This window comes from Hyla sarda, chromosome 7 (assembly GCF_029499605.1).
Source record: "Hyla sarda isolate aHylSar1 chromosome 7, aHylSar1.hap1, whole genome shotgun sequence".
NCBI lineage: Eukaryota > Metazoa > Chordata > Amphibia > Anura > Hylidae > Hyla > Hyla sarda.
This window is the reverse complement of record NC_079195.1, coordinates 162,848,122-162,859,904: the sequence shown is the minus strand read 5'-3', so window position 1 is coordinate 162,859,904 and position 11,783 is coordinate 162,848,122. Positions and strand designations below refer to the sequence as shown.

At 40.6% G+C, this 11,783-nt stretch overlaps 1 protein-coding gene across 1 annotated transcript in view; it reads right to left on the bottom strand.

Moving 5' to 3' along the window:
• Positions 1 to 253: 253 nt before the first annotated feature.
• The window catches only part of LOC130282672 (72 kDa type IV collagenase-like), a 150,676-nt gene continuing 139,146 nt past the window's right edge, over positions 254 to 11,783 (bottom strand). The window contains exon 8 of the mRNA XM_056531161.1: positions 254 to 419. Coding sequence (XP_056387136.1) covers positions 383 to 419 — 37 coding nt within the window. The 3' untranslated portion in view covers positions 254 to 382. The remainder of the gene's footprint in view (positions 420 to 11,783) is intronic.

Sequence of the window (11,783 nt, the reverse complement as noted above, 5' to 3'; positions counted from 1 at the left end):
TCCAGGGCTGGTTTTCATCCCCAGTCCGGCCCTGAAAACAGGTTAGTGAGCTTTCTTCATGCACCAAGATAGCCCAGACTCCAAAAAAGACCTGTCCCACACACAGGGTTTTAAAGATGTCTACATTGGTTGCAGAGGTTAAGCCCTGCCTACTTCAGGTGGATCCAGCAGAAAGGATAAAGAGAAAACATTTATTTAGAGGAATAATACAAAAACTTTCCTTAGCCCTGACCAGGATCTATAACAGGATGTAGGTAACATAAATCTTTAAAAAAAGAAAAAAAAAAAAGATGAAGCATAGTATGCCAGGCCTGCAATACTTCTTAAACAAAATTAAAGGAAGAATCACGCCCACTTTTTGAGAGATGAAGCAGTCCACTTTTCATGCAACATAGAAAACACTGGAAGATGACCAGGACCTGAAAGAAAAACACAGGTATGGTAACTAAAGAGAGTGAAAAAGATACAGATCATATACAAAGACAGAAAAAAACTAAGAGTGGAGGAAGGACGCTACTAACTTTATTACCTAAAAGGGTTGGGTGATATAAAGTGTTAATGGTGTCCCGGGGCAGACCACCTTTACTACCTGTCCTGTCGAGTGGTTGTTATCTCCAAGGTGCCTGTTTCTGCCATTCAATCTAAGCTTCAAAGTGTGTGAGGTAAAAATTGGGGATGTTTCAAGAAGCAAAGTTGGTAAAATCAGATGTGTACCACATACATGTTTGTGAAGGAGTGCAAAAAACTAACATCCCCATAGAGCTCTCTTCCCCCATGGATCTGATCAATGGTGTACATATGAAAGAGGGGGCCTCATAGCAAAAGTCAAAATGGGCCACCATTTATGTTGACATTTCTGCCCTGGGGACAAAATTTGTCTATTTTTTTTATTTCCTTTCGCTTTCAATGGCCCCTTGGTAAATACCTCTATCCATTAGTTTGTTGACAATGCAGATGTATAAAGGAGTTATGCACCAATAGAAAAAGGAATGAGACTAACTGGGGCTGGGCAGCATCTCCCAAAGGGCCCATACAGCTCTATGGTATGTATGCCTATGCATCTGATCACTTCCTGATTTCCTCGCTAAACTGTGCTGCTGCCGAGCAACACTGCATACCCTTTCCCACAATCCCCCTTGCTTACATGTGCAGGGGATGATACTTATTAAGGAAGTACACTGCATCATTTCTGGTGCATTTTTATTATTGTACATTTGAAAAGTTTCATTTCACGTAATATATCAATTTGTATGCCTCTATCACCTATATTTATTATAAAAAATACATCTTTTCATTAGCACACAGTGTTAGAAATCCTCTCGGGAAGGGGGCGTTGTGGGGGGTGATTGGTGTGTCTGCACATGCAGCCTTGTCCATGAGTCATTAATCAAAGACGTGAAAAAAAGTATAAGGGCTCACGCAGATCCCAGTATAGGTATCATCCAGCCTTTAAATTATATTAAAAAAGTAAGGACCTCGTGTCCGGGATGGGCAAGAAGAAAAATATTTTAAAATGTAGCGTTTATTTATATCCAATAAAATGTTCAACAACACTATCATATGGTCAATAGAAAATAACCAAGGCAACTCTGGGCTCCGCAGGGCCCAACCAGCCCAGGGCTGCCACCCACTTGGGGTTCTGTATAGTTCAAACCACAACAAGCAGGACTATCATATATTGCCTCTATCACCTATATTTATTATAAAAAAATACATATTTTCATTAGCACACAGTGTTAGAAATCCTCTCAGGGGAAGGGGGCTCATGCAGCCTTGTCTATGAGTCATTTCTTGTCCATGACTCATAGACAAGCATGATGCTGCTGCTGCGGGACTGGTTAGTGTCCCAGTAGGTATGGGGACTCCTGGGAAATATATATATATTTTTTTTTAAACAACCATATTACAAAAGGTCTTTAATTTTCATTGCTTTTCAGCATTTCAACAACATATAAGATTTTTTAACCTAACCATTTAAGGCTTTAGTTGGAGTTGGAATTCCAGGTGACTGCATAGTGTCCTCTATTATTTGACATTAATGGACATTGTGTTGGTCATCAAGATTAAAGATTTAGATTTAAAAAGTCAACTGGAGAAACTTACAGATATTTGACAAAGTGGTTTTATATTAAAGAAATACTACAGTGGAAATTTTTTTATTTTTTAAAACCAACTGGTACCAGAAAGTTAAACAGATTTGTAAAGGATAGAAAGAAAAATGGTAGAGATGCTCTTATTGACCTAGTAACCAATGAATCAAGCTGCCCAAATAACACCTATACCCACGGTGCAAAAAGGAGCAAATGCAAATAGAGAAATTGGGGCTCAGAGTCTTTAATAATGGATCAAATATTTAAACGTTTATTGTAGTATATGATGATATAAAATTGTACGTAATATAAGTATAATATACTGTGGATCACAGGGCCCTTGTGATTCCACAGTAAAATTTATAGTAACAAAATACTTGGCAGTTAAATAAAATAAACAATGTTAAAAAACAATGTTAAAACAACAATATTGAATGTAATAAAATAAATGGTATTCTTTTTACATAAGTGTCCACATATCTGTCAGAATGAGCACAATGATTTAGTAATTTGTGCTTTCTCTATTGAGACAGTTTTAGTTGAAGTTGCTGTTTTTGGAAATATTTGTATCCAGTTGGGAACACAGTAACAGTCTTAGATAGTAATGCGCAGAGTACAGTGATTTGTATAGTTAATAGATGGCAATTGTATCCCTTATTATGTGTGCTTTGTAGCAAGTTCCGATCCTCTAGGCAGAGGGCTCGCAGCTGGAGACACTGCAGTTTCCTATGTAAGCAGCGGCATATGAGATGAATAAATGAATCAGAATATGGCACAGCGCTAGTGAGTATAATGCGAATGGGTACCTCCTCTTGGTTAGTGCTGGCAGTCGGATGGGTCCCGGTCCCTGGGCAAAGGGTGTGCTGCTAGAGGTTCAGCAGCCTCAGATGTGCAGTGGCAGCGGTGGGCTCCATTAGTAGGTACTGCGGTGGTTCTCCTGCTGGTAGCAATACCAGGCCGGCAGCTTCCTCGTGGTGGGATGTAGCACATACTATCTGCTGTTGATTGACAGATGTAAAAGATCGTGAGGTGAAAATGATGGTGAGTAAAAAATGAATGAATAGATAAAAATAGATCAATAATAATAATAATAATAAAAAATAATAATAATAATAAATAAAAAAACTAATGAATGTGTCTTCAAGTGACAGGGGATGAGGGAAGTGCAAAGAATCTGGGCGGTCAGTCTATATAATGTATGTGTATATCTAAAATTGCTGATGTGTTTTGTATGTTTAAAAATTGTGACTTTGTGTATATTCTGTGTTTCGATTTGTGTACTTCAGCTCTGTTTTTATATTTTTTATTATAAATTTTTTTATTAGTTATCTATTTTTATCTATTCATTTTTTACTCACCATCATTTTCACCTCACATCGTCCATATTTTTACCATTTTTTCCTATTCCACACTTTGTTTTTTATCCCTTTTATTACTCAGACAAATTGAAACAAAAACATATACTAATAAACAATGGAGGGTACAGAAATATATTCCACCAAATCATTCATATATACACACTAGGAACAAGCTTCTAATATACCATAGAAGCATAAATATACAAAAATCACAGAATGAATCACAAAAGTCTAACCATAATGACGCCTTCAATGACATTTATACTGATATCTATACATGTATTCTATTTATCTATAGTGAGAATTTTCTACCCTTTCCACCTTTTCCATGTATCCCATTTTTTAATTGGATGTGACATCACAAAAAGGAGGAGCAATGGATATATATTCCGCCAAATGATCTCTAAGGACATTACATTTATTTTTGCTGCTGAAGAAAGGTCCTAAGGAGGACCTGAAATGCGTCCAGCTTAATACCTTTTAGTACAAGTGCCGCATCATCTATTATATTCAAGAATACAGTGTTTATCCAATGATCTTTCACATCTGTCAATCAACCGCAGAGAGTACGTGCTACATCCCACCACAGGGAAGCTGCCGGCCTGGTGTTACTACCAGCAGGAGAACCGCCGCAGTACCTACTAACGAAGCCCGCTGCTGCACATCTTAGGCTGCTGAACCTCTAGCAGCGCACCCTTTGCCCAGGGACCGGGACCCATCCGACTGCCAGCGCTAACCAAGAGGAGGTACCATTCGCATTATACTCACAAGCGCTGTGCCATATTCTGATTCATATATTCATATATGCCGCTGCTTACATAGGAGACTGCAGTGTCTCCAGCTGCGAGCCCTCTGCCTAGAGGATCGGAACTTGCTACAAAGCACACATAATAAGGGATACAATTGCCATCTATTAACTATACACATCGCTGTACTCTGCACATTGCTATCTAAGACTGTTACTGTGTTCCCAACTGGATACAAATATTTGCAAAAAACAGCAACTTCAACTAAAACTCTCTCAATAGAGAAAGCACAAATTACTAAATCATTGTGCTCATTCTGACAGATATGTGGACACTTATGTAAAAAGAATACCATTTATTTTATTACATTCAATATTGTTGTTTTAACATTGTATTTTAACATTGTATATTTTATTTAACTGCCAAGGATTTTATTACTATAAATTTTACTGTGGAATCACAAGGGCCCTGTGATCCACAATATATTATACTTATATTACATACAATTTTATATCATTATATACTACAATAGACGTTGTAATATTTAATCCATTATTCAAGACTCTGAGCCCTAATTTCTCTATTTAGATTTGTAAATGACTTCTATTTAAAAATCATAATCCTTCCAGTACTCATCAGCTGCTGTATGCTACAGAGGAAGTTCTTTTCTTTTTGAATTTCTTTTCTGTCTGACCACAGTGCTCTCTGCTGACACCTCTGTCCATGTCAGGAGCTGTCTAGAGCAGGAGAGGTTTGCTATGGGGATTTGCTCCTGCTCTGGACAGTTCCTGACATAGACAGAGGTGTCAGCAGAGAGTACTATGGTCAGAAAGAAAAGAACTCCAGAAAGAAAAAGAACTTCCTCTCGAGCATACAGGAGCTGATAAATACTGGAAGGATTAAGATTTTTTTTTTTTTATAAAAGTAATTTAAAAAGCAATAAAAAAAAAATAATAATTGTGATTTAAAAAATGTAACAAAATAAATAAAAAAATGTTTTCCACCGGAGTACCCCTTTAAGGTTCCTTTACAATAACTGCATGCAACTGAGCATAGATATGTACACATTCAACATCACTTTGAATAATAGCAGAGTAGTCTTTTAGATGCAAAGTCCTTCAAGCCATTTCCCATTCATAAGTCAATAGTTGGCATTTCTTTATGGATGCTGTCATGAAGTTATAGAAGAACTGTTGTGTCAGCAATATAGATTTGGGCAATATGATGTGCCCTATTATATAATATATACAAAAAAGAGATGAGTGTATTTCATATGAGAAAAATTGTGTCAGTCCTTCCTAGAGATGAACAAGCTGAGCTCAGCAAACTTGGTCTCACTCATAACTTTGGGATAACAATGGCCCGCCGAACTTTCAAATGTTGCTCACACGAGCCTGGCAATAGCAGTAATAATAGCAGAAGGGATGATGAACACATGCCGTTTTGGGGCCTGAATTAGAGATCACCGAATCGAAGCAGACGAACCCGAATTCATTACGAATTTCAGGATTTATTCAATTCGCAACAAATGCAAATATTGCCGCGATTCTATTGCGTGAATCGCTTCATTAAACTCCATTTTACAGCGTTCCAGGCTTCAGGATACCTAAAATGGCGGCTCCACATGTCATTACATGGGGCAGGGGATGCTGGGAATGCGAGGCGGGAAGCGAGGTAGGCGTGATGACCCTGAATCACATGCAGGATGCAGCTTATCAGCATTCATTGACACCTGTGATGTCACAGCCCTATATAATCGGCAGCCATTTTGCGGCTACTCATTTCATGCCATATACACTGCAGAGATAGGATGGACTGCCTGTCTGTGTGTGTTACACAGAGACGCTGAATTGATAATTCCGCAGCCTTCCACTGCCAACTGCTAGTTACATCAGCGTTGTGGACAGAGATCAGTGCAGTGCTTTGCTTGTTGTCAGTGAGAAGGATTTTTACACCAGCCATTAAGCTCCCAGTCACCTCATTTAGCATTTTATCAGAGAGGGACAGATAGCTTTTCGTTGCCTCATACATATCAACAAGCTGCCTGAACTTCATGAACCTTATCACAGGAGGCAGGAATTATTTTTCAGCGCAATTCTATGTATTTTTTCCACAAGAAATCATTTGCTGCTTATACTAGTCTGCAGACAGTATAAAAACCAGTTTATGCCATTCTTAACACTCTGTGACAGATTGCAATTTAGGGTTTAATCCCCCCTTTTTTTGTGGTGCTGCACTGTTGTGTCCTGCTGCTGTGCAAAAAAAATAATTTTCAGCGGACTGTAGTGCATTTCTCTGCTTTCAAATGTGCATACCACATGCCTACATCAAAGCAGTCTACTATTTTGTATCTGTAAATCTGTAGCAAGTCTAGATACTGGGAAAGTCCTGGCAAAAGTAATCACTGGCTGGTGTTTTCCGAAAATACGTTTTCCAAGTGGACTGTAGCACATTTTTTCTGCCCTCATACGTGCAAACCACATACACACATCTAAGTAGTGCACTTTTTTGTACCTGTTAGTCTGTAACAAGCCTACATAGAGTGAAAGGCCAGGGGAAACTAATCACTGGCTGTTGTTTCATGAAAATACGTTTTCCAAGTGTACTGTAGCGCATTGTTTTGCCCTCATATGTGCATACCACATACCTACATCTAAGTACTCTACCATATTGTACCTATTAATCTGTCAAGGGCCTACATATGGTTAAAGTCCAAGCAATAGTACTCACCGGTTGGTGTTTTATAAAACTACAGAGTTTTGAATGCATATTGTAGCGCATTTTTCTGCCCTCATCAGTGCATACAGCATACGTATATATCTGAGTAGTGTACTATTTTGTACTTGTTAATATGTCAAGGGCCTAGATACTGTGGAAGGACAGCCAATAGTACACACCTGCTGCTGTTCTAGACAAATACTGTTTTAAGTGTAGTGAAGTGTATTGTACTCCCCTCATATACGCATTAAGTATGTCAGAAAGAGTATTGCTAGGACATGCACAGAGGAGTGGCAGAGGCCTAAATTCATCAGGCACAGGCAGAGGACACAGCAGAGTAGGGGTGTGTACCAACCAGAGTCGCAGCGAGAGGTCTGAGCTCCCGGTATCAGCTAGCAGTCGTGTCGCGACCAGCAAGCCAACAGCCGTGATTGTTCGGTTCACTCGGTCATCCACTACATCTCAAGTGACATTCGACACCCCAGTCAACAGTCGGTGGTTCCTCGCACTCAACCCTCAGTTGGCATGGCCCTCATACTGCTGCTGCCACCTCCAGGCTCTGCCATTGTGCTGCTCTATGGTCTCCTCATGCTATTGTTACCACCTCCAGGCTCTGTCATTGTGACGCAATATGGTCTCCTCATGCTGATGCTGCTACCTCCAAGCTCTCTCATTCTGCTGCTCTATGGTCTCCTTATGCTAATGCTACCACCTCCAGGCTCTGTTGTTGTGCCGCCATATGGTCTCCTCATGCTGATGCTACCACCTCCAGGCACTGTCATTGTGCTGCTCTATGGTCTCCTCATGCTGATGCTGCCACCTCCAGGCTCTATAATTGTACTGCTCTATGGTCTCCTCATGCTGATGCTGCCACCTCCAGGCTCTATAATTGTACTGCTCTATGGTCTCCTCATGCTGATGCTACCACCTCCAGGCTCTCTCATTGTGCTGCCATCGATACTGCAAAACATAATTAAGGTGCTTGTCCCCAGTTTCAGAAATTCCTTGCATTAGGGTCACTTTCAGGACTCCTGATGCCACCTCCAGGCTGTGCCATTCAGCCACTATATGGTATCATCATGCTTCAGCCACCTCCAGGCTGTACCATTCAGACACTATATGGGCTCCTTATGCTTTCCCCACCTCCAGACTGTGCCATTCAGCCAATATATTGTTTTCTGATGCTGCTGGGACTGTCTTGGATACTACCTACAATTTTTTATGGTAGCACGAGCAAACATACATGCTCAATAAAGATTTCAACATTGATGTTTTAATGTTAGGGGTTGTGAAGCCCTCTTATGTACACATCCTGCTGCCTGATCTAGGCTGTGTGTTTCAGGAACTACTTGGCTTAGTGATGCTAGGCTTGGGCCTTACATTTTGGATGTTAGCACTAGGTTACATACATGCTTAATTGAGATTTCAACATTGATCTTTGAATCTTAGGGGTTATGAAACCCTCTTGTGCACTCCTGCTGCTGACGGCTCCTGTCTGTGTCATTCAGCAACTACATGGTTTAGTGATGCTGCAGGGCCAATATATTACATTACCTATAAATGTTTATGGTAGCACTAGGTACCATACATCTTCAATGGAAATTTCAAAATTCATCTTTTATTCTGAGAGATTGTGAGGCCCTATTGTCTCCTCATCTGCCGCCAACTCCAGGCTGCACCATTCAGACACTATATGGTTTCCTCATGCTTCAGCCACCTCCAGGCTGTCATTCAGCCACTATATGGTCTCCATATATTGACTGTGTATTGTAGGAAACATGTGGCTATCCTTGAGTTACTCTCCCAGCATTATTGCCATGTTGATATCAGACCAGTAATAAAAGGAATATTGCCAAGGACTAGAAGAAACAGGGAACTGTGGATACTGACCACCGGCTGTTGGAATTGACTGACTATCCCAGGTGGTAGATTTACCATTTTGAAGTTCCTCAGTTCCAGTAGGCTTTAAGTCGTTCATTCTTTGTTGTGGTTCTTCAGTTGCAGAATTAAGTTGTATCATCTTTTCCTGTTCCTCTGATGAGCTAATGTCACTGGAACACACAATACTCATATTGTCATCTAATGAAGGATCCTTTTCTTCAGAGAACGTATCTATCATTTTATTATTTTGAATGTCAGTTGGTATTCTGCCAATTTTTGTGAGCCCTGGGGTCTCCTCATGCTTCAGCCAACTCCAGGCTGTGCCATTCAGACACTATATGGTCTCTTCCTACTGAGGCCAACTCCACGCTCTGTTATTGTGCTCACATGTGACATGGGACTCCTTGTTAGATTAGGTCATTTGTACGGGGCCCGGGCCACTAAAACACAGGAGTTAAAAGTTCAATTTCAAAATCCTCAATCTCAATTTCAAAATCTTAGATTTCTATTTAAAATTCTTGTTTTTCAATGGTCTCCTCATGCTTCAGCCTCCTTCAGGCTGTACCATTCAGACACTACATGGGCTCCTTATGCTTTCCCCACCTCCAGGCTGTGTCATTCAGCCAATAGATTGTTTTCTTATGCTACTGGGATATTAACTCCAAATATGTTCTGGTACCACTAGCTAACATAAATGCTTAATTGAGATTTCAAGATTGATCTTTCAATGTAAGGGGTTATGAAACCCTCTTGGGTACTGCTGATGCCTGCTCCTGACTGCTCCTGTGTCTTTCAGGAACTACTTGGCTTACTGATGCTTCAGGGCTTGGGCCTTACCTTTTTGGACGTTTTGCACTAGCTTACATACATGCTTAATTGAGATTTCAACATTGATCTTTCAATTTTGGGGTTATGAAATCCTCTTGTGTACTGCTGGTGCATTTTCCTGACTGTATCTTTCAGGAACTACTTGGCTTACTGATGCTTCTGGGCTTGGGCCTTACATTTTTGGATGGTAGCACTACCTAACATGCATCTTCAATAGAGATTTCAACATTCACTTTTTAATTTTAGGGGTTGTGAACCCCTCTTGTGTACTCATGCTGCTTCCTGCTCCACTCTGTCAGCCCGTTGGTCCTGTGACAGTGTTCGACTCCGCCTCCTCATCCTCCACCATCTCCTCAGCCTCCACTGCCCGGACAAGTCTCAGTGGCCCTTCAGCATACCATGTGTGCAGGGTACGGCGGTGTCACGCTGTTCTTCACATGGTTTGCCTAGGCGAAAAGTGTTGGAAACAATGGCTGGTCAGGGCAGTAGAGACATGGCGCCTACATCTCATGGCCACATGAGCCCTGTGGGGGCTTGTTAAATTTGTCCCTTTGTACCCACACACCAGGGTCCGGGACACTAAAACTTGGGATTTAAAAGTTCAATTTCAAAATCATTAATTTAAATTTCAAAAACTTAAAGTTAAATAAAAAAAATCATACATTTCAATGGTCTTCTCATGCTTCAGCCAACTTCAGGCTGTGTCATTCAGGCAACATATGGTTTACTGATGCTTCTGCTGGGCCTGGGTCTGGGAATAAAAATGTTGTTATGGTAGGTAGCACTGGCTATCCAAAATCTTAATTTTAAATTTCAAAAATTCTTGTGTTTTTTCTTGGGGATTGTGAAGCCCTGGTGTGTACTCATGCTTCAGCCAACTCCAGGCTGTCTCATTCAGGCAATATATGGTTTACTGATACCGCTGCTGGGCCTGGGTCTGGGAATAAAAATGTTGTTATGGTAGGTAGCACCAGCTAACCAAAATCTTCATTCAGCCACTATATGGTCTCCTCATGCTGCCAATACCTCCACGCTGTGTCATTCAGCCACTATATGGTCTCCTCATGCTTCAGACTCATCCAAGCTGTGTCATTAAGCCATTATATGGTCTCCTCATTCTGCCAAAACCTCCACACTGTGCATTCAGCCACTATATGGTCTCCTCATACTGATGCCACCTCCAGGCTCTGTCATTGTGCCGCTCTGTGGCAGTGATTCTAAAAGAGATGCCGATAATCTGCATGTTATTCTGAATAACGGTATTATTTCACTACCAAAGCACACTCCATATGCATGTTAGAACACAGTAAAGTGTTCTATACCCCTATTGAGGCTGTCTGTAGGCCAGAAATAGCCGTTTTTAATATAGATTCGCAAATCTGGATAAATTTGGATCCAAACAATTTTTTTTGAAAAATTTGGCGAATCGGCCCAATCGAATTTTTAAAATGTTCGCTCATCTCTAGCCTGAATAAAAGGAAAAAGTACTGGGGACACTGAAATGACATCATACCTTGAGAGAAGAACTTCTGATCCCTAAAATTTCACAAATTCAGTAGAATTTCAAAGCAAGCTTAGCAAAGCATTAATCAGTGGGCTGACCTGAGACAGTGATCTCCTGTCACCTGCAGTGCTGTGCCCAGTTGGTGCACTAAAAATCCCAGCCAGCAGTAAATGAGCACATAAGAGCTATCACATTATAATAACATAAACATATTTAACATAAATACAAATTAAAAGCATAGTAAGCATGGAATATGCATTTTAGGCTGTTATGTGTATTTTCTGGTTTTAAACAGACACATACTATTTATACACTGGTTTGACATACAGTTTCTCATATAAGTGAGTACATCCCTCACATTTTTGTAAATATTTTATCTTTTCACGTGACAACACTGAAGAAACAACACCCTACTACAACATAAAGTAGTCAGCGCACCCATATAACAGTGTTTAAACTTGCTTCCCTCTCAAAATAACTGAACACAGAGCCATTAACCCCTTAAGGACCAAGCTCATTATGAGGTTAAGGACCAGAGCATTTTTTGCACATCTGACTCAGTGGCGGATCCGGGGGGGGGGGGGGGGCAACAGGGCAATTGCCCACCCCCACCCCCCGAGATTGCTGCCCCTATTATTGAGGAGCAGGAGTTGTCCCC